Below are 23,465 nucleotides of genomic sequence, written 5' to 3'. Positions count from 1 at the left end.
TTTGGGGAGTGTTTTTTGGAAGGGCCATCCTGCGTGACACTGCAGTGCCACTCCTAGATGGGCCCGGTGTTTGTGTCGGCCACTAGGGTCGCTTAGCTTAGTCATCCAGCGACCTCGGTGCAAATTTTAGGACTAAAAATAATATTGTGAGGTGTGAGGTATTCAGAATAGACTGAAAATGAGTGGAAATTATGGTTTTTGAGGTTAATAATACTTTGGGATCAAAATGACCCCCAAATTCTATGATTTAAGCTGTTTTTTAGTGTTTTTTGAAAAAAACACCCGAATCCAAAACACACCCGAATCCGACAAAAAAAATTCGGTGAGGTTTAGCCAAAACGCGGTCGAACCCAAAACACGGCCGCGGAACCGAACCCAAAACCAAAACACAAAACCCGAAAAATTTCAAGTGCACATCTCTAGTATATAATGCTCACATACATCTTTCTTGCTACTATGGACCTTTTACATGTTCGGTATATTTGTGCACACATTCTGTATACAGTAACAATAAGTAGTAGCAATGTAAGGAAGACCAGGTTTCTCTGATCAACCGATGAAAACAGTTGACCATGCAAATATATGTACAGTTCCGCAGAACGTGTATAACACAGTTTTGGTACTCCAGACACAGACCCTTCAACATGACCCGCCCCACTAGGTACAAAATGCTCTGTTTCTGGACTTCCCTCGTAATTTATGATTTCCATCACCTGTGCTGAACTAGTTACATGATAATTACATGATAGTTACATGATAGCTGTTTCTTCACAGGTGATGGCAATAATAAATCAAAAGGGAAGTCCAGAAACAGAGCATGTTGTACCTAGTGGGGCGGGTCATGTTGGGGGGTATGCAGACAGACATGGTATCTGCCAGACACTTAAAGCTGCTGTGGTCGCAGATTGCTATAAAACACAAGAGAAACAGAAATTGTAACTGCGATACTTTTCCCTAATATTGAGCTATGATCTGTCATTCTGCATGCAACCACTAGAGGGAGTCGTAGTTATGTTTCGAGATGCAGAATCAGAGCTGTGTGCTGCTGATAGACCCGTCCCAAGATCGGGCTTTGATGACGTAATTAGAGGCGGTCTGATGGTGATGCAAGTGAAACAATGCAGTCTGGGAGATACTGAGTTGACAGACAACGGTAAATGCTTGAATCAAGTGGGCTAAGGGACCTTTTCCGTCTTGGGAGGAGTCACAACTCAAGGGGGAGGAGCTAGGTCAGCGGGATAGTTCCTCTACTATCCACGCCACCAACTATTACCTTTAGTAATCAGGTGGCGAGCGTACTTTTCGGGTACCCTGCTCGCCCGTAGCTCCTCCCCCTGGTGACGTGTCTCCTCCCCTAGTTACGTCAGAAGGTCCCTTCCTCCTCTCCGAAATAGAATTAACCGACAGACAACCGCTCACACAGGAGTCGCATCGTCTCATTTGGTGTTTATTTGTAGTAATTTGCGAGTGTAAATATATTAAAAGTTATAATAACTAGTTATATAAGAGATCGCTATGGCAGAGATGGAGATTGGACAGCACTGTGATGCAGAGCACTGTAGCCAGCTAGGTAATGTCATTTTAATATAATCAACTTTTATGCACATTATTTTTTCCCTGTAAAACTTTGTGATTGGGCTCAGCGGCTGCTGGAACTGTACAATTGTTAGACAGCATTTTCACGCCTGTTATTATATTTGGTATGTAAATAACCTATGCTATGTGCACACACTGGTTAAGACTGATTATAATTATAATTGTTAATTTCTATAATTGGTTATGGCTAACCCAATCAGAAATGTTAAGCTATCTGCAATGCATGTATAATACCTAAGAGTCGCTGTTTATTATGTTAAGGCATCCCGTGGGTACTGCATGGAAGACAGGACATTTTGTATTCAGCCTTGCCAAAATGAAACAGTCATGTAGCGTCACGCTTTCCCCAGTGCATTTTCATTTCCAAATCCAATACACTGAGTTGCATCAATTATATGTTGTTAAAGTCGTTTAATACATCTGAGAGTTTTTAAACTGAGATAAGTCTCCTGTCTGACCACTCTAAGTGCTATGATCATAGTAGTCGCTAATATTCAGATAGTGTTGTGTTCTTCATAGTGCCAGACAAGGTGGCATCATTGCTCTGTGCCCTAGCTGCGCCCCTTCGTGTCTAGACTGTAGGGCAGACTGGCGGTCATTCTCTAAGGCAGGGGTGGGGAACCTGCGGCCCTCCAGCTATTGTTGAACTACACATCCCAACAGTTTTAGCATAGACAAATAGCAAAACTGTAAACAAAAATGTACAGATGGCGCTTCAGTTCAAAGGTGCTGCAGTCCCCCAGCCGGGATTGTCACCAATTTCCCACAAAAGTTAAATCTAAGTTCTACGGTTTTGCTGAGGTGCGCTCCCTGGGTTACTAGGGGTAATGTTTTTTGTCCCAAACAAGGTAAAGGTTTCCTTCTACAGACAGCTTATTCGGCAATGCTTCTTCATTCCAAGTAATATAAACGATATCCCCAAAAAGAAAAGAGAAAACTGTATATAGTGAAGTACCGTAGGGTTCAAATAGGTTCAAAGCTCAGAGTAAATGAAAATATGGTATGGTGTAGAATACAACACTCGAATCCACCTTAATGTAGCAGATCTACGTACCAGAAATAGTGGGGTGTTCCGACTGGCCACCCAAATGCGCTTGTGATATCACTCCTTTTGTTCCTGCAGGTTTAGGTAATATTTTCCTCCCAATCCTTCCCCTCTCCGTTTAGATATAGTGTGTCCGGAAATAGGAGGAGAAAGCAATATATAGTGAAGTACTGCTTATTGTAAAGTGCAAAATTGGTTTATTTTCAAAGTGCAATATAAAACACTTGGTATCTTAATAACAAAGTGCAAATTCACATAAGTATAAAAACTGAAATCCACCACAGATCAGTGGACCCACGTACCAGAGTTTATGGGGTGTCACAATGGCCCACCCAAAAACGCTTCCAGAATTGCTCCCCGGGGTGTGCAGCAACAGACAGCGTGTTTCCTCTGGCTTCTGCAGGTACCTCCAATCAGTCACAGATCAGGTGGGTCCACTGATCTGTGGTGGATTTCAGTTTTTATACTTATGTGAATTTGCACTTTGTTATTAAGATACCAAGTGTTTTATATTGCACTTTGAAAATAAACCAATTTTGCACTTTACAATAAGCAGTACTTCACTATATATTGCTTTCTCCTCCTATTTCCGGACACACTATATCTAAACGGAGAGGGGAAGGATTGGGAGGAAAATATTACCTAAACCTGCAGGAACAAAAGGAGTGATATCACAAGCGCATTTGGGTGGCCAGTCGGAACACCCCACTATTTCTGGTACGTAGATCTGCTACATTAAGGTGGATTCGAGTGTTGTATTCTACACCATACCATATTTTCATTTACTCTGAGCTTTGAACCTATTTGAACCCTACGGTACTTCACTATATACAGTTTTCTCTTTTCTTTTTGGGGATATTGTTTATATTACTTGGAATGAAGAAGCATTGCCGAATAAGCTGTCTGTAGAAGGAAACCTTTACCTTGTTTTGGGACAAAGAACATTACCCCTAGTAACCCAGGGAGCGCACCTCAGCAAAACCGTAGAACTTAAATAGCAAAACTGTTGCAGGGCATGCTGATATGTGTAGTTCTACAACAGCTGGAGGGCCAAAGGTTCCCCACACCTGCTCTAAGGCATTCATTTCCCCCTGGCACCATATTGAACTTCAGATCACCCTATTAATATTTTTTCTTTGCAGATTTCCTCCCCTTTGTCTGTGATGGCTGCTCCAGAGTGTTTTGGTGAGTATGCCATTCCTTATACGGTGCATACACTCCTTATAGCAGGGGTGGAGAACCTTTTTTCTACCAAGGGCCATTTGGATTTTTTCAACATGATTTGCGAGCCATTTTTAAACCACCCATCCCCAATGCATGCGCTCTCCTAGGAAAGTAGGTGTGGCCTTACACATTAGTGCTTCTTACACATAATGGCCACACATACTGCCCTCAGTAATGACAGTTACACATAATCCCCTAGTAATGTGCCAGCAGGGAACTCGCCACCCATCCAGACTCCTGCACACCACTGGTCCAGGTCCTGAATCTGCACCGCAGCACAGCCATTCCTCCCACCCGCAGCCAGCAGAGCAGACCTCTCTCTCCAAAGCTGCCTCATATAATCTCCCGTCGCCCTCTGCAGCGCAGTGCATCACGGGAGATGTCGTTTTCTCACACTACACTGAATACAGTGCACAGTGTGAGAAAACTACATCTCCCAGGATGCCGTGCGCGGCGGGCGGCTTTACACTCGGTGGCTGCCTTGGTTGGGCGCCGGGCCGGTCAAAATGCTTTTCCGAGCCGGATAAGGCCCTTGGGCCAGAGGCTCCCCACCCCTGCCTTAGAGGAACATTAAATCTGTGTAATTCTGCATAGTAGTGGGTTCTGTCATGATGTTTATTATCTGGCCGTGGTAATGGTTTTCACTAAACATCATTCAAAGGTGCAACAGTATAGCTGGATGTTGGCAATGAACCTTCATCTGTCTAGTAAAACAATGAAAGTATAATAGCTGTCTGGTTGTTTGAGCAGTGTTAGGGGACTGCCAACAGAAATTGTGGGACCCAGTAGAGATGAAACCTAAAGGGCTCCCAGCCTCCCACCATGTGGATGCAGAGGTGTATCATGGAGCACTGGCACCCAGAGCATACACTCGCTATGATGTCCCGCCACAGTACTGACATGCACCTCATAGCAGGGTTATAGGCAAGTCTTAAGTCCACATAATATATTAGAGAAAGCGTGCTAGCCTGTCGTCATTTTTAGATTTATGTGGTGATGAACACGGTCTTGCCTTCATGTGTCCACGCTACTTCTGTTCGCAGCCACTAACCATGTGGAGGGGCAGAAGGTAAATTTTTCGGAAAGATGGCAGGGTTAGATAAGATTAGGTTAGCAGAGGCACACTTGGGGATGACTGGGGAAGAGGCACACTTGGGGAGGATGGCAGAGGCACATGGGGTCAGATGCACACTTGCTAAGGCTTGTGGTCAGAGGATCACTTGGGAGCAGAGGCGCATTTGGGGAGGGCTGGGGCTAAGCACACTTGCTGAGACATGAGGTCAGAGGCACACTTGGAGAGTGCCGGGGCAGAAGCACACTTGCTGAGGCATGAGCTCAGATGCACACTTGGAGATTGCCGGGGCAGAAGCACACTTGCTGAGGCATGAGCTCAGGGGCACATAAGGGTAACTTGTGTGCGCCTCTTACTGTGGAAGTTGTATGACAGGGAAGCAGGCAGGAGGAGGAGAGTTGGGGGCAGGGAATAAGAGGAACCGATCCGACAGTCAGCCAAGATAATAGGCAGGCACTATGAGAGGATGACTTGGGGCATGCCACTCCCATCTAAGCTCTTTCTGCTCCGAGTGTTTGTCAAGGGGCCCACAGCGCTGCTGCTTCTCACAGGCAGACATCTGCATACTAATTACACCCAAAAAACACTTTTCCTGTGTTATATTTGGGCATTCAGATTCCCATTATTACCGATATAGGGCCTGAATCATAGCTGTACACTAATGCATTCGCAGCTGCCATCCCGTATGCAGATACTATGCGAAAATATGCAAATGTCTGTCGGCAGGATCTGTATTGACACGCCTACACGCGGCTTTGCGTACAAAGATGAAGCGCAATGGCAGGTCCTTCCATAATCTGCCTTTGGAGTACCGCTATGCTCATGCAGTATGGCCATCGGAAGTAAGATGCCGGAGCCATTTTTAATGCGCATGGGATAATAGACAAAGGCAACGATGCGCCCATAATACAGTTGCGACATGCCTGAGTTTCTCAGCCACTTCTTTCAATCCCCAAACAGTCCCTTCCTGTCAATCACTTTGTGGAGAAATCCTCGCTGTAAGTTACTACGGTTATGGACTTTGATGCGTGCACGGCACATGTGCAATCGGACGATAATTGCTAAACTGTATTGGCAAAGCGTACAGCTGTGAATCAGGCCCTTATGCAATCCGAGTCGCTTGGTAGAAGAGTGCTGTGTAATGTTATCATTCTGTTTGCAGCCTGACGCACAGAAGCAGGGATTCCCACGGCTGTATCCAAGTAAGTGAGTACCTTGAGCTGAGCTGTGGGGCACATACAGTGTTATGTACGGGTTATAGATAAGGAAAGCATCGGGGCGCCTGAGATTCTTGTCATTGCTAGTTTACATAATGCCACAATATTGGTGGTCATTCCGAGTTGTTCGCTCTGTATTTTTCTTTGCATCGCAGCGATTTTCTGCTAATTGCGCATGCGCAATGTTCACACTGTGACTGCGCCAAGTAAATTTGCTATGCAGTTAGGTATTTTACTCACGGCATTACAAGGTTTCTCTATCGTCCTAAGTGGATGCTGGGGTTCCTGAAAGGACCATGGGGAATAGCGGCTCCGCAGGAGACAGGGCACAAAAGTAAAGCTTTTACAGGTCAGGTGGTGTGTACTGGCTCCTCCCCCTATGACCCTCCTCCAGACTCCAGTTAGATTTTTGTGCCCGGCCGAGAAGGGTGCAATTCTAGGTGGCTCTCATAAAGAGCTGCTTAGAGAGTTTAGCTTAGGTTTTTTATTTTACAGTGATTCCTGCTGGCAACAGGATCACTGCAACGAGGGACAGAGGGGAGAAGAAGTGAACTCACCTGCGTGCAGGATGGATTGGCTTCTTGGCTACTGGACATGAAGCTCCAGAGGGACGATCACAGGTACAGCCTGGATGGTCACCGGAGCCACGCCGCCGGCCCCCTCACAGATGCTGAAGCAAGAAGAGGTCCAGAATCGGCGGCTGAAGACTCCTGCAGTCTTCTTAAGGTAGCGCACAGCACTGCAGCTGTGCGCCATTTTCCTCTCAGCACACTTCACACGGCAGTCACTGAGGGTGCAGGGCGCTGGGGGGGGAGCGCCCTGGGAGGCAAATGAAAACCTTTAAAAAGGCTAAAAATACCTCACATATAGCCCCAGAGGCTATATGGAGATATTTACCCCTGCCTAAATGTACTAAATAGCGGGAGACGAGCCCGCCGGAAAAGGGGCGGGGCCTATCTCCTCAGCACACGGCGCCATTTTCTGTCACAGCTCCGCTGGTCAGGAAGGCTCCCAGGTCTCTCCCCTGCACTGCACTACAGAAACAGGGTATAACAGAGAGGGGGGGCAAAATAAATGGCTATATATATATTAATATAAAAGCAGCTATAAGGGAGCACTTAATCATAAGGCTATCCCTGTCATATATAGCGCTTTTTGGTGTGTGCTGGCAGACTCTCCCTCTGTCTCCCCAAAGGGCTAGTGGGTCCTGTCTTCGTATAGAGCATTCCCTGTGTGTCTGCTGTGTGTCGGTACGTGTGTGTCGACATGTATGAGGACGTTATTGGTGTGGAGGCGGAGCAATTGCCAAATATGAGGATGTCACCTCCTAGGGGGTCGACACCAGAATGGATGCCTTTATTTGTGGAATTACGGGATAGCGTCAACTCGCTTAAGCAGTCGTTTGCCGACATGAGGCGGCCGGACACTCAATTAGTGCCTGTCCAGGCGCCTCAAACACCGTCAGGGGCTGTAAAACGCCCCTTGCCTCAGTCGGTCGACACAGACCCAGACACAGGCACTGATTCCGGTGGTGAAGGTGACGAATCAACCGTATTTTCCAGTAGGGCCACACGTTATATGATTTTGGCAATAAAGGAGATGTTACATTTAGCTGATACTACAGGTACCACTAAACAGGGTATTATGTGGGGTGTGAAAAAACTACCAGTAGTTTTTACCGAATCAGAAGAATTAAATGACGTGTGTGATGAAGCGTGGGGTGCCCCGATAAAAAACTGCTAATTTCAAAGAAGTTATTGGCTTTATACCCTTTCCCGCCAGAGGTTAGGGAGCGCTGGGAAACACCTCCTAGGGTGGACAAAGCGCTAACACGCTTATCAAAACAAGTGGCGTTACCCTCTCCTGAGACGGCCGCACTTAAAGATCCATCAGATAGGAGGATGGAAAATATCCAAAAAGGTATATACACACATGCAGGTGTTATACTACGACCAGCTATTGCGACTGCCTGGATGTGCAGTGCTGGGGTAGTTTGGTCAGAGTCCCTGATCGAAAATATTGATACCCTGGACAGGGACAATATTTTACTGTCGTTAGAACAAATAAAGGATGCATTTCTTTATATGCGTGATGCACAGAGAGATATCTGCACACTGGCATCACGGGTAAGTGCTATGTCCATTTCGGCCAGAAGAGCTTTATGGACACGACAGTGGACAGGCGATGCGTAGAGGAGTTATTTGGGGTCGGTCTATCGGATTTGGTGGCCACGGCTACGGCCGGGAAATCCACCTTTCTACCTCAAGTCACTCTCCAACAGAAAAAGGCACCGACCTTTCAACCGCAGCCCTTTCGTTCCTTTAAAAATAAGAGAGCAAAGGGCTATTCATATCTGCCACGAGGCAGAGGACGAGGGAAGAGACAGCAACAGGCAGCTCCTTCCCAGGAACAGAAGCCCTCCCCGGCTTCTACAAAAGCCTCAGCATGACGCTGGGGCTTCGCAAGCGGACTCGGGGGCGGTAGGCGGTCGTCTCAAAAATTACAGCGCGCAGTGGGCTCACTCGCAGGTAAATCCCTGGATCCTGCAGATAATATCTCAGGGGTACAGGTTGAAATTAGAGACAGAGCCACCTCGCCGTTTCCTGAAGTCTGCTTTACCAACGTCCCCCTCAGAAAGGGAGACGGTTTTGGAAGCCATTCACAAGCTGTATTCTCAGCAGGTGATAGTCAAGGTACCTCTTCTACAACAAGGGAAGGGGTATTATTCCACTCTTTTTGTGGTACCGAAGCCGGATGGCTCGGTAAGGCCTATTCTAAATCTGAAGTCCTTGAACCTGTACATAAAGAAGTTCAAGTTCAAGATGGAGTCACTCAGAGCAGTGATAGCGAACCTGGAAGAAGGGGACTTTATGGTATCCTTGGACATCAAGGATGCGTATCTCCACGTTCCAATTACCCCTCACACCAGGGGTACCTCAGGTTCGTTGTACAAAACTGTCACTATCAGTTTCAGACGCTGCCGTTTGGTTTGTCCACGGCACCTCGGGTCTTTACAAAGGTAATGGCCGAGATAATATTTCTTCTTCGAAGAAAGGGCGTATTAATTATCCCATACTTGGACGATCTCCTAATAAGGGCAAGGTCCAGAGAACAGCTAGAGATGGGTTTAGCACTATCTCAAGAGGTGCTAAAGCAGCACGGATGGATTCTGAATATTCCAAAATCCAAATTAATGCCGACAACTCGTCTGCTGTTCCTGGGGATGATTCTGGACACAGTTCAGAAAAAGGTTTTTCTTCCCGAAGAAAAAGCCAAGGAGTTATCTGACCTGGTCAGGAACCTCCTAAAACCAGGAAAGGTGTCTGTACATCAATGCACAAGAGTCCTGGGAAAAAATGGTAGCTTCTTACGAAGCAATCCCTTTCGGCAGATTCCATGCAAAGGGAGCTGCTGGACAAATGGTCAGGGTCGCATCTTCAGATGCACCTGCGGATAACCCTGTCGCCGAGGACAAGGGTATCCCTTCTGTGGTGGTTGCAGGAGGCTCATCTATTGGAGGGCCGCAGATTCGGCATGCAGGATTGGATCCTGGTGACCACGGATGCCAGCCTGAGAGGCTGGGGAGCAGTCACACAGGGAAAAAATTTCCAGGGAGTGTGGTCGAGCCTGAAAAAGTCTCTTCACATAAGCATTCTGGAACTAAGAGCAATCTACAATGCTCTAAGCCAGGCGGAACCTCTGCTTCAAGGAAGACCGGTGTTGATCCAGTCGGACAACATCACGGCAGTCGCCCATGTAAACAGACAGGGCGGCACAAGAAGCAGGAGGGCAATGGCAGAAGCTGCCAGGATCCTTCGCTGGGCGGAGAATCACGTGATAGCACTGTCAGCAATATTCATCCCGGGCGTGGACAACTGGGAAGCAGACTTCCTCAGCAGACACGACCTTCACCCGGGAGAGTGGGGACTTCATCCAGAAGTTTTCCACATGCTATTAAACCGTTGGGTAAAACCAATGGTGGACATGATGGCGTCTCGCCTCAACAAAACACTGGACAGGTATTGCGCCAGGTCAAGATATCCGCAGGCAATAGCTGTGGACGCGCTGGTAACACCTTGGGTGTACCAGTCGGTATATGTGTTTCCTCCTCTGCCTCTCATACCAAAGGTATTGAGGATTATACGGCAAAGAGGAGTAAGACTAGTGGCTCCGGATTGGCCAAGAAGGACTTGGTACCCGGAACTTCAAGAGATGGTCACGGACGATCCGTGGCCTCTACTTCTGAGAAGGGACCTGCTTCAGCAGGGTCCTTGTCTTTTTCAAGACTTACCGCGGCTGCGTTTGACGGCATGGCGTTTGAATGCCAGATCCTAAAAGGAAAAGGCATTCCAGAAGAAGTCATTCCTACCTTGATAAAGGCAAGGTAGGAAGTCACCGCGAAGCTTTATCGCCGTATTGGGCGAAAATATGTTGCGTGGTGCGAGCAGCGGAGTGCTCCGATGGAGGAATTTCAACTGGGTCGTTTTCCTACATTTCCTGCAATCAGGATTGTCTTTGGGTCTCAAATTGGGATCTATTAAGGTTCAAATTTCGGCCCTATCAATATTCTTCCAAAAAGAATTGGCCTCGGTCCCTGAGGTCCAGATTTTTATCAAAGGAGTACTGCATATACAGCCTCCTGTGGTGCCTAAGGTGGCACCGTGGGATCTAAATGTAGTTTTAGATTTCCTCAAATCCAATTGGTTTGAACCACTAAAGAATGTGGATTTGAAATATCTCACATGGAAAGTGACTATGTTACTGGCCCTGGCTTCGGCCGGGAGAGTATCTGAACTGGCGGCTTTGTTTTATAAAAGCACTTATTTAATTTTCCATTCGACATAGGGCAGAGCTGCGGACGCGTCCGCATTTTCTCCCTAAGGTGGTATCAGCGTTTCACCTGAACCAGCCTATTGTAGTGCCTGTGGCTACAGACGACTTGAAGGACTCCAAGTTGTTGGACGTTGTCAGAGCCTTAAAAATATACATTTAAAGGACGGCTGGAGTCAGAAAATCTGACTCGCTGTTTATACTGTATGCACCCAACAAGTTGGGTGCACCTGCTTCTAAGCAGTCGATTGCTCGTTGGATTTGTAACAAAATTCAACTTGTACATTCTGTGGCAGGCCTGCCACAGCCTAAATCTGTTAAGGCCCATTCCGCAAGGAAGGTGGGCTCATCTTGGGCGGCTGCCCGAGGGGTCTCGGCATTACAACTCTGCCGAGCAGCTACGTGGTCAGGGGAGAACACGTTTGTAAATTTTTGCAAATTTGATACCCTGGCAAAGGAGGACCTGGAGTTCTCTCATTCGGTGCTGCAGAGTCATCCGCACTCTCCCGCCCGTTTGGGAGCTTTGGTATAATCCCCATGGTCCTTTCAGGAACCCCAGCATCCACTTAGGACGATAGAGAAAATAAGAATTTACTTACCGATAATTCTATTTCTCGGAGTCCGTAGTGGATGCTGGGCGCCCATCCCAAGTGCGGATTATCTGCAATACTTGTACATAGTTATTGTTAACTAATTCGGGTTATTGTTTAGGAAGCCATCTTTCAGAGGCTCCTCTGTTATCATACTGTTAACTGGGTTTAGATCACAAGTTGTACGGTGTGATTGGTGTGGCTGGTATGTGTCTTACCCGGGATTCAAAATCCTCCCTTATTGTGTACGCTCGTCCGGGCACAGTACCTAACTGGAGTCTGGAGGAGGGTCATAGGGGGAGGAGCCAGTACACACCACCTGACCTGTAAAAGCTTTACTTTTGTGCCCTGTCTCCTGCGGAGCCGCTATTCCCCATGGTCCTTTCAGGAACCCCAGCATCCACTACGGACTCCGAGAAATAGAATTATCGGTAAGTAAATTCTTATTTTCTCTAACGTCCTAGTGGATGCTGGGGACTCCGTCAGGACCATGGGGATAGCGGCTCCGCAGGAGACAGGGCACAAAAGCAAGCTTTTAGGATCACATGGTGTGTACTGGCTCCTCCCCCCATGACCCTCCTCCAAGCCTCAGTTAGGTTTTTGTGCCCGTCCGAGAAGGGTGCAATCTAGGTGGCTCTCTTAAAGAGTTGCTTAGAAAAAGTTTTTAGGTTCTTTATTTTCAGTGAGTCCTGCTGGCAACAGGCTCACTGCATCGAGGGACTTAGGGGAGAGAATTTCAACTCACCTGCGTGCAGGATGGATTGGATTCTTAGGCTACTGGACACCATTAGCTTCAGAGGGAGTCGGAACACAGGTCTCGCCCTGGGGTTCGTCCCGGAGCCGCGCCGCCGACCCCCTTGCAGATGCTGAAGATTGAAGAGGTCCGGAACCAGGCGGCAGAAGACTTTTCAGTCTTCCTCAGGTAGCGCACAGCACTGCAGCTGTGCGCCATTGTCTGTCAGCACACTTCACACAGCGATCACGGAAGGTGCAGGGCGCGGGGGGGGGCGCCCTGGCAGCAATGTAGAATACCTGTATGGCGAAAAATACATCACATATAGCCCTTGAGGCTATATGGATGTATTTAACCCCTGCCAGACTTCACAATCTCCGGAGAAGAAGCCCGCCGAAAAGGGGGCGGGGCCTATTCTCCTCAGCACACAGCGCCATTTTCCCTCACAGAAAGGCTGAGGGGAAGGCTCCCAGGCTCTCCCCTGCACTGCACTACAGAAACAGGGTTAAAACAGAGAGGGGGGGCACTGATTTGGCGATATACATATATATATTAAATGCTATATGGGAGGAACACTTATATAAGGGTTGTCCCTGTATAATTATAGCATTTTGGTGTGTGCTGGCAAACTCTCCCTCTGTCTCCTCAAAGGGCTAGTGGGTCCTGTCCTCTATCAGAGCATTCCCTATGTGTGTGCTGTATGTCGGTACGTGTGTGTCGACATGTATGAGGAAAATGTTGGTGAGGAGGCGGAGCAAATTGCCTGTAATGGTGATGTCACTCTCTAGGGAGTCGACACCGGAATGGATGGCTTACTTATGGAATTACGTGATAATGTCAACACGCTGCAAGTGGGTTGACGACATGAGACGGCCGGCGAACAAATTAGTACCGGTCCAGGCGTCTCAGACACCGTCAGGGGCTTGTAAAAACGCCCATTTACCTCAGTCGGTCGACATAGACCCAGACACGGACACTGATTTCAGTGTCGACGGTGAAGAAACAAACGTATTTTCCTTTAGGGCCACACGTTAAGGGCAATGAAGGAGGTGTTACATATTTCTGATACTCCAAGTACCACAAAGAAGGGTATTATGTGTGAGGTGAAAAAACTACCTGTAGTTTTTCCTGAATCAGATAAATTAAATGAAGTGTGTGATGATGCGTGGGTTTCCCCCGATAGAAAATTATTGGCGGTATACCCTTTCCCGCCAGAAGTTAAGGCGCATTGGGAATCACCCCTCAGGGTGGATAAGGCGCTCACATGCTTATCAGAACAAGTGGCGGTACCATCTACAGATAGGGCCGTACTTAAGGAGCCAGCTGACAAGAGGCTGAAAAATATCCTAAAAAGTATACACACACATGCTGGTGTTATACTGTGAACAGCGATCGCCTCAGCCTGGATGTGCAGAGCTGAGGTGGCTTGGTCGGATTCCCTGACTAAAAATATTGATACCCTTGACAGGGACAGTATTTTATTGACTATAGAGCATTTAAAGGATGCATTTCTATATATACGAGATGCGCAGAGGGATATTTGCACTCTGGCATCAAGAGTAAATGCGATGTCCATATCTGCAAGAAGATGTTTATGGACACGACAGTGGTCAGGGGATGCAGATTCCAAACGGCACAAAGATGTATTGCCGTATAAAAGGGGAGGAGTTATTTGGGGTCGGTCCATGGGACCTGGTGGCCACGGCAACTGCTGGAAGATCCACCGTTTTTTACCCTAAGTCACATCTCTGCAGAAAAAGACACCGTCTTTTCAGCCTCAGTCTTTTCGTCCCTATAAGATATCTGCCCAGGGATAGAGGAAAGGGAAGAAGACTGCAGCAGGCAGCCCATTCCCAGTAACAGAAGCCCTCCACCGCTTCTACTAAGTTCTCAGCATGACGCTGGGACCGTACAGGACCCCTGGATCCTACAAGTAGTATCAAAGGGGCACAGATTGGAATGTCGAGGCGTTTCCCCCCTCGCAGGTTCCTGTAGTCTGCTGTACCAATGTCCCCCTCCGACAGGGAGGCAGTATTGAAAACAATTCACAAGCTGTATTCCCAGCAGGTGATAATAAAATTACCCCTCCTACAACAAGGAAAAGGGTATTGTTCCACACTATAGGGTGGTACTGAAGCCAGAAGGCTAGGTGAGACCGATTCTAAATCTGAAAAATTTGAACACTTACAAGGGTTCAAATCCAGATGGAGTCACTCAGAGCAGTGATAGCGAACTGGGAACAAGGGGACTATATGGTGTCCCGGGACATCAGGGATGCTTACCTCCATGTCCCAAAATTTGCTTTTCTCACCAAGGGTACCTCAGTGACAGTTCTGTACCACGAACCTATCAGTTTCAGACGATGCCGTTGGAGTGTCCAAGGCACCCCGGGTCTTTACCAAGGTAATGACCGAAATGAGGATTCGTCTTCAAAGAAAATGGACGACCTCCTGATAAGAACAAGGTCCAGAGAACAGTTGGAGGTCGGAGTAGCACTATCTCAAGTAGTTCTACGACAGCACGGGTGGATTCTAAATATTCCAAAACCGCAGTTGTTCCGACGACACGTCTGCTGGTCCTAGGGATGATTCTGGACACAGTCCAGGAAAAGGGTGTTTCTCCCAGAGGAGAAAGCCAGGGAGTTATCCGAGCTAATCGGGATCCTCCTAAAACCAGGAAAAGTGTCAGTGCATCATTGCACAAGAGTCCTGGTAAAAATGGTGGCTTATTACGAAGCGCTTCCATTCGGCAGATTTCACGCAAGAACTCTTCAGTGGGATCTGCTGGACAAATAGTCCGGATCGCATCTTCAGATGCATCAGCGGATAACCCTATATCCAAGGACAAGGGTGTCTCTCCTGTGGTGATTACAGAGTGCTCATCTTCTAGAGGGCCGCAGATTCGGCATTCAGGATTGGATGCTGGTAACCACGGAGACCAGCCTGAGAGGCTGGGGAGCAGTCACACAGGGAAAAAATTTCCAGGGAGTGTGATCAAGTCTGGAGAATTCTCTCCACATAAATATACTGGAGCTAAGAGCAAATTTGTAATGCTATAAGCTTAGCAAGGCCTCTGCTTCAAGGTCAGCCGGTATTGATCCAGTGGGATAACATCACGGCAGTCGCCCACGTAAACAGATAGGGCGGCACAAGAAGCAGGAGGGCAGTGGTCAAAACTGCAAGGATTTTTCGCTAGACGGAAAATCATGTGATAGCACTGTCAGCAGTGTTCATTCCGGGAGTGGACGACTGGGAAGCAGACTTCCTCAGCAGGCACGACCTCCACCCGGGAGAGTGGGAACTTCATCGGGAAGTTTTCCGCATGATTGTGAACCGTTGGGAAAGACCAAAGGTGGAAATGATGGCGTCCCGCCCGAACAAAAAACGGGACAGGTATTGCGCCAGGTCACGAGACCTTCAGGCGATAGCTGTGGACGTCCTGGTAACACCGTGGGTGTAACAGTCGGTGTATGTGTTCCCTCTTCTGCTTCTCATAACCAAGGTATTGAGAATTATAAGACGTAGAGGAGTAAGAACTATACTCGTGGCTCCGGATTGGCCAAGAGGGACTTGGTACCCGGAACTTCATGAGATGCTCACAGAGGACTAATGGCCTCGGGAGCTAAGATGGGATTTGCTTTCAGCAAGAACCATGTCTGTTCCAAGAGGAACCGTGACATCTGCCTCTAAGAAAGGACCTGCTCCAGCAGGGACCTTGTCTGTTCCAAGACTTACCGCGACTGCGTTTGACGGCATGGCGGTTGAACGCCGGATCCTAAGGGAAAAGGCATTCCGGAAGAGGTCATACCTACCCTGGTCAAAGCCAGGAAGGAGGTGACCGCACAACGTTATCACCACATGTGGTGAAAATATGTTGCGTGGGTGAGGCCAGGAAGGCCCCACGAAAAAATTTCAACTAGGTCGATTTCTGCACTTCCTGAAAACAGGAGTGTCTATGAGCCTCAAATTGGGGTCCATTAAGGTTCAAGTTTCGGCCCTGTAGATTTTCTTCCAGAAAAAATTGGCTTCAATTCCTGAAGTCCAGACGTTTGTCAAGGGAGTATTGCATATACAGCCCCTTGTGTGCCTCCAGTGGCACCGTGGGATCTCAACGTAGTGTTGGGATTCCTCAAATCATATTGGTTTGAACCGATCAAATCTGTGGATTTGAAATATCTCACATGGAAAGGGACCATGTTGTGGCCCTGGCCTCGGCCAGGCGATTGTCAGAATTGGGGGCTTTGTCTTAAAAAAAGCTCATATTTGTTTTTCCATTCGGACAGGGCAGAACTGCGGACTCGTCCCCAGTTTCTTCCTAAGGTGGTGTCAGCGTTTCGCCTGAAACAACATATTGTGGTGCCTGCGGCTACTAGGGACTTGGAGGACTCCAAGTTGCTAGACGTTGTCGGGGCCCTAAAAATATATATATATATATATATATATATATATATATATATATTTCCAGGACGGCTGGAGTCAGAAAGTCTGACTTGCTGTTTATATTGTATGCACCCCAAAAGATGGGTGCTCCTGCTTCTAAGCAGACTATTGCTCGTTGGATTTGTAGTACAATTCAGCTTGCACAGTCTGTGGCAGGCCTGCCACAGCCAAAATCTGTCAATGCCCATTCCACAAGGAAGGTGGGCTCATCTTGGGCGGCTGCCCGAGGGGGTCTCGGCTTTAAAATTTTGCCGAGCAGCTACGTGGTCAGGGGGGAACACGTTTGTAAAATTCTACAAATTTGATACCCTGGCTGAGGAGGACCTGGAGTTCTCTCATTCGGTGCTGCAGAGTCATCCGCACTCTCCCGCCCGTTTGGGAGCTTTGGTATAATCCCCATGGTCCTGACGGAGTCCCCAGCATCCACTAGGACGTTAGAGAAAATAAGATTTTACTTACCGATAAATCTATTTCTCGTAGTCCGTAGTGGATGCTGGGCGCCCATCCCAAGTGCGGATTGTCTGCATTATTTGTACATAGTTATTGTTACAAAAATCGGGTTATTATTGTTGTGAGCCATCTTTTTTAGAGGCTACTTCATTGTTATCATACTGTTAACTGGGTTCAGATCACAAGTTGTACGGTGTGATTGGTGTGGCTGGTTTGGGTCTTACCCGGGATTCAAGATCCTTCCTTATTGTGTACGCTCGTCCGGGCACAGTACCTAACTGAGGCTTGGAGGAGGGTCATGGGGGGAGGAGCCAGTACACACCATGTGATCCTAAAAGCTTGCTTTTGTGCCCTGTCTCCTGCGGAGCCGCTATCCCCATGGTCCTGACGGAGTCCCCAGCATCCACTACGGACTACGAGAAATAGATTTATCGGTAAGTAAAATCTTATTTTTTTCTACGTTGTGGTGATCGTAATGTGATTGACAGGAAGTGGGTGTTTCTGGGCGGAAACTGGGCGTTTTATGGGTGTGTGTGAAAAAACGCTACCGTTTCTGGGAAAAAAGCGGGAGTGTCTGAAGAAACGGGGGAGTGTCTGGGCGAACGCTGGGAGTGTTTGTGACGTCAAACTAGGAACGAAACTGACTGAACTGATCGCAGATGCCGAGTAAGTGTGGAGCTACTCAGAAACTATTAAGAAGTGTCTATTCGCAATTCTGCTAATCTTTCCTTAGCAATTTTACTATGCTAAGATTCACTCCCAGTAGGCGGCGGCTTAGCTAAAAGCAGCTTGCGAGCGAACAACTCGGAATGACCACCATTATGCAGTGCTGTACAGCGTATGTGTAATCATTCACATCGGGCCCTGCCCCAATGGAGCATTCCATGTGAACACACACACCTCCCTACCAGTATGTGGGAGGCAAACAGGGCACTCGGGGGACCCCCCCAACCACTGGGGAACCGTTCATAGTGAATCTATAATGGTGTTATTAGTTCAGTCCACAAAATGCTGCCCCCATTGTGTGTAGGTGATGGGTATGTCTTGAGGAGACATTCCTCCAAATGGACAGCTGGTGTAGGTGTAATCCTGTGTTGTTGTTGAAGGTTCCTACAAGTGGCGGTGGGGGAGCTGGTGGTAGAGAATCGGAAGGGAGCTCGCAGTATCCTTGTTCCTATAAAAGCTGCAGTGGAAAGGAGTTAGTCCAGGTGTTATGCCCTTTCTGCGAGAACCATTTTTGCTTCAGGTACGATACATCTTATATACTGTGTGTACCTCGTTGTATATATTCCTCTGGTTCCTATGTGGCACACACAATCTTTTACAGACATCGTCACCAGTCAGACCACGACTGTGCAAAACTGGAAGCACCGAAACCTCGGATGGCCGCAACCCAGCAACTTGTTAAAGAAATTGTGGGTATGTTGACACGTTATTTTGTGTGTGTTTTCCAGTCATTTAAAATGGGATTTAAGAAAATGGATATCATCTTGAAATATTTGCTATGTTATGTATATAATGGTTAACTATATATTTTTCAATTATTATTGTTTATTTACATTTTATTTTTTTTACAGAAAAGTTTGTTTATTGTCATGCTTGGTTTGGCCCAATTTGGCAGAGGCCATTGTAGCAGCTCCCTGATGGTCATAGATGAGGTTGAAGAACTTAAAGGGGCTTATGGAATAGCCTGGAAGATGCAGGATCTGTTGGGATTCCTGCGAGGCTGCTCATATTTTAAAGTTACAATCATTTAAAAGCAAAACCAGGTTGGTGGTGCCGTTTAAAGTGATTGACGATTTGTGCAGAATTGCTGGAATATTGCCAGAGGCTGCATCTCCCAAGCAATCGCATAAGCCCCAAAGTTTTATGTCTCTAATTGAACTTAACCGTTTAGAGTCTGATCAGTGTGGAATGACTGTATGTCCTGTTCCCCTTTACAACAACTTGAAGATTGAAGTCCTGTATGTTCGGCAGGCAAGCACTTTTCCTGATTCCGCACCTTCAGCCCGGAATGTGTGTTGTCATCGGCATCCTGTGTTGGAGTTCCTATGAAAACCAGGCAATGGGGGTCATTCCGAGTTGTTCGCTCACTAGCTGCTTTTAGCAGCATTGCACACGCTAAGCCGCCGCCCCCTGGGAGTGATTCTTAGCTTAGCAGAATTGCGTACGAAAGAGTAGCAGAATTGCGAATAGAAATTTCTTATCAGTTTCTGAGTAGCTCGAGACTTACTCCTACACTGCGATCAGCTCAGCCCGTTTTTGTTCCTGGTTTGACGTCACAAACACGCCCTGCGTTCGGCCAGCCACTCCCCCGTTTCTCCAGACACTCCCACGTTTTATTGTGGCACGCCTGCGTTTTTCCGCACACTCCCAGGAAACGGTCAGTTTCCGCCCAGAAACACCCACTTCCTGTCAATCACACTCCGATCACTTCAACGATGGAAATTCTTAGTTCGGACATGAGTAAATCTACTAAGTTTTGTGCTAAAATACTTAGCGCATGCGTACCATGTGCATGCGCATTTTCGCCTTAATCGCTCCGTTGCGAAAATCGTCAATGAGCGAACGATTCGGAATGACCCCCTATATACTGTTCTCAGGTTCTACAAGCGTTGCCTGAGCCAGGTCTTCCCTGCAGCAAGAGATTACTTATGACAATGGTGTACTGCTGGCTGGCATGTAATTTAGCAGTAGACCTCTATTACAGATGCAGTGTAGGGGCACACCTGAATCAGGTCCCACTAAATTTCCTTGTAAAAAAAGAAATAAAGCTATGAGAATACTGTATATAACAGTTAACCCCCCCCCCCCTTCCCCCAAATAATCTCCTCAAATCAAACTTTTAGACATCATAAGACTCTGTCACGTTTTCTGTCTGTCTCACACACATACTAGCTATACAAATGATTGTGGCACCTGCCTACACTGGCCACCATGACTTCACGTACTGCATCCATAAAGACTTTGCATCCCAAACAAACGTCTACAGTTGAATTATGCAGCTACAGAAATTTCTAAGAAGCATAAACGTAAGATGGAGAAATAACGCAACCGTTTTAGAAATTAGTTTCAGTATAAATATGGATGAAAAGATGAACAATCCAAATAAATCCGTAAAGAGCTGACTGTTCTGTGTAGTAGTTTTATGTTGTGTTTTTCATTTTCTGTCGACAGTAAGTAGGTCGACAGGGGATCTAGGTCGACATAACTTAAGGTCGACATAAGTTTTTTTTCACTATTTTGGGTGTTATTTTCTTTGTAAGTAGAAAATTATTAGTGCTGCGCTCAATCCTAATGCTATTGTTTTTGGTAGTTCTAAGAGTTTATAAGTAATTAATGTTGTTTGTTTCACACATGCAATAAACTAAATGTATCCTTGTGTGTCTGCCCCCTTTCCCTCCGAGATTTTCCTTTATCTGTGATAAGTGTTGTAATGTGTAACCTGACCGAAAAGACGCAATATAGTGAAAGGCTAGATGGATAGAAGATAAGTAATGACCAGTGTATACATATACGGATGGAAAATAAGTGATGACCAGTATATATCCTTTTGAGCACTACTGCTTGCTCATTTATTAGGATTTTTCAGTTCGCTGAAAAAGAAAAAGAAATTTGTCCCTTAAAAAGGTATAGCACAGTTCTTAGTGTCTGATTGCAGCATCCCGCAAATCCGTTGTGTCACAAGTCCATTAACCCTCAGTTGCACTAGAGATTAAAGCTGTATCAAGTTCGTTTGCAGAACTTCACGGTTTTGAAGAGCCTCAGGTTAAACAGTGCGGAATAATGAATGTAAGGGGTTCCGGACTGGCCTCTACTCCCCAACCCCAGCTGCCCGTGGAGCGTCTTGCCACAGCCGCCCCCTGGGCTCCGGTCGGTCCGGGAGTGAAGCCTGTCTAGGGTTTCCCCTCAAAACTGTGAAGATCTGCAAACGAACTTGATACAGCTTTAATCTCTAGTGCAACTGAGGGTTAATGGACTTGTGACACAACGGATTTGCGGGACGCTGCAATCCGACACTAAGAACTGTGCTATACCTTTTTAAGGGACAAATTTCTTTTTCTTTTTCTTTTTCAGCGGACTGAAAAATCCTAATAAATGAGCAAGCAGTAGTGCTCAAAAGGATATATACTGGTCATCACTTATTTTCCATCCGTATATGTATACACTGGTCATTACTTATCTTCTATCCATCTAGCCTTTCACTATATTGCATCTTTTCGGTCAGGTTACACATTACAACACTTATCACAGATACAGGAAAATCTCGGAGGGAAAGGGGGCAGACAGACAAGGATACATTTAGTTTATTGCATGTGTGAAACAAACAACATTAACTACTTATAAACACTTAGAACTACCAAAAACAACAGCATTAGGATTGAGCGCAGCACTAATGTCCTAGAGGATGCTGGGAACTCCGAAAGGACCATGGGGAATAGCGGGCTCCGAAGGAGGCTGGGCACTCTAGAAAGATTTAGGACTACCTGGTGTGCACTGGCTCCTCCCACTATGACCCTCCTCCAAGCCTCAGTTAGATTTTGTGCCCGGCCGAGGTTGGATGCACACTAGGGGCTCTCCTGAGCTCTTAGAAGAAAGATAGTCTTAGGTTTTTTATTTTCAGTGAGACCTGCTGGCAACAGGCTCACTGCAGCGAGGGACTAAGGGGAGAAGAAGCGAACTCGCCTGCTTGCAGCCGGATTGGGCTTCTTAGGCTACTGGACACCATTAGCTCCAGAGGGATCGACCGCAGGCCCAGCCTTGATGTTCGGTCCCGGAGCCGCGCCGCCGTCCCCCTTACAGAGCCAGAAGCAAGAAGATGGTCCGGAAAATCGGCAGCATGAAGACATCAGTCTTCACCAAGGTAGCGCACAGCACTGCAGCTGTGCGCCATTGCTCCTCTCACACTTCACACTCCGGTCACTGAGGGTGCAGGGCGCTGGGGGGGGCGCCCTGAGGCAGCAATAAAAACACCTTGGCTGGCAAAAATACCTCAATATATAGCCCCAGGGGCTATATATGAGGTAAATACCCCTGCCAGATTCCATAAAAAAGCGGGAGAATAGGCCGCGGAAAAGGGGCGGAGCTATCTCCCTCAGCACACTGGCGCCACGTATAGACTCATTACATAAGAAATTTGACGACATGCCGACTGTGGGACAGCCGAGTTCTCAGCTCGTGCCTGTCCAGGTGTCTCAAAAGTCATCAGGGGCTCTGAAACGCCCGCTATCTCAGATGGCACAAGTAGATGTCGACACGGATACTGACACCAGTGTCGACGACGAGGAGTCAAATTTAATGCCCATTAAGGCCATTCACTGCATGATTGAAGCAATGAAAGAGGTGTTAAATATTTCTGATTTACATCCAGGTACCACAAAAAAGGGTATTATGTTTGGGGAGAAAAAACTACCTGTAGTTTTTCCCCCGTCAGATGAATTAAATGAAGTGTGTGAAGAAGCGTGGGCTTCCCCTGATAAGAAATTGGTAATTCCTAAGAAGGTACTAATGGCGTTCCCTTTCCCGCCAGAGGATAGGTTACGTTGGGAAACACCTCCTAGGGTGGATAAAGCGCTCACACGTTTGTCTAAAAAGGTGGCACTACCGTCTCAGGATACGGCCGCCCTTAAGGAACCTGCTGATAGAAAGCAGGAGGCGATCCTGAAGTCTGTATATACACACTCAGGCATTATACTTAGACCAGCTATTGCGTCAGCATGGATGTGCAGTGCTGCCGCTGCGTGGTCGGATAAACTGTCAGAAAATATTGACACACTAGACAGAGACACGACTCTGCTAACAATTGACCATATCAAAGACTCAGTCTTACATATGAGAGATGCACAGAGGGAAATCTGCCGGCTGGCATCTAAAGTAAGTGCATTGTCCATCTCTGCTAGGAGATGCTTATGGACTCGCCAGTGGACTGGAGATGCAGATTCCAAAAGGCACATGGAAGTTTTGCCTTATAAGGGGGAGGAATTATTTGGGGATGGTCTCTCCGACCTAGTTTCCACAGCAACGTCTGGGAAGTCAGCATTTTTACCCCATGTCCCCTCACAGCCTAAGAAGGCGCCATTTTATCAGGTTCAGTCCTTTCGGACCCAGAAAAACAAGCGGGGAAAATGAGGGTCTTTTCTGTCTAGAGGCAGAGGTAGGGGAAAAAGGCTGCAACAAACAGCAGGTTCCCAGGAGCAAAAGTCCTCCCCCGCTTCCTCTTCCAAGTCCGCCGCATGACGGTGGGGCTCCACAGGCGGAGCCAGGTACGG

At 47.2% G+C, this 23,465-nt stretch overlaps 1 protein-coding gene across 1 annotated transcript in view; it reads left to right on the top strand.

The window, feature by feature from the left end:
• Positions 1-1,284: 1,284 nt before the first annotated feature.
• Positions 1,285-23,465, top strand: part of ZFAND1 (zinc finger AN1-type containing 1) — a 64,993-nt gene continuing 42,812 nt past the window's right edge. The window contains exons 1-5 of the mRNA XM_063924001.1: positions 1,285-1,570; positions 3,784-3,826; positions 6,100-6,139; positions 18,303-18,442; positions 18,524-18,615. Of these exons, the coding sequence (XP_063780071.1) occupies positions 1,516-1,570; positions 3,784-3,826; positions 6,100-6,139; positions 18,303-18,442; positions 18,524-18,615 (370 nt within the window). The 5' untranslated portion in view covers positions 1,285-1,515. The remainder of the gene's footprint in view (positions 1,571-3,783; positions 3,827-6,099; positions 6,140-18,302; positions 18,443-18,523; positions 18,616-23,465) is intronic.

Source organism: Pseudophryne corroboree, chromosome 5 (genome assembly GCF_028390025.1).
Source record: "Pseudophryne corroboree isolate aPseCor3 chromosome 5, aPseCor3.hap2, whole genome shotgun sequence".
NCBI classification, from domain to species: Eukaryota; Metazoa; Chordata; class Amphibia; order Anura; family Myobatrachidae; genus Pseudophryne; species Pseudophryne corroboree.
This window is presented reverse-complemented; position numbering and strand designations above follow the sequence as displayed.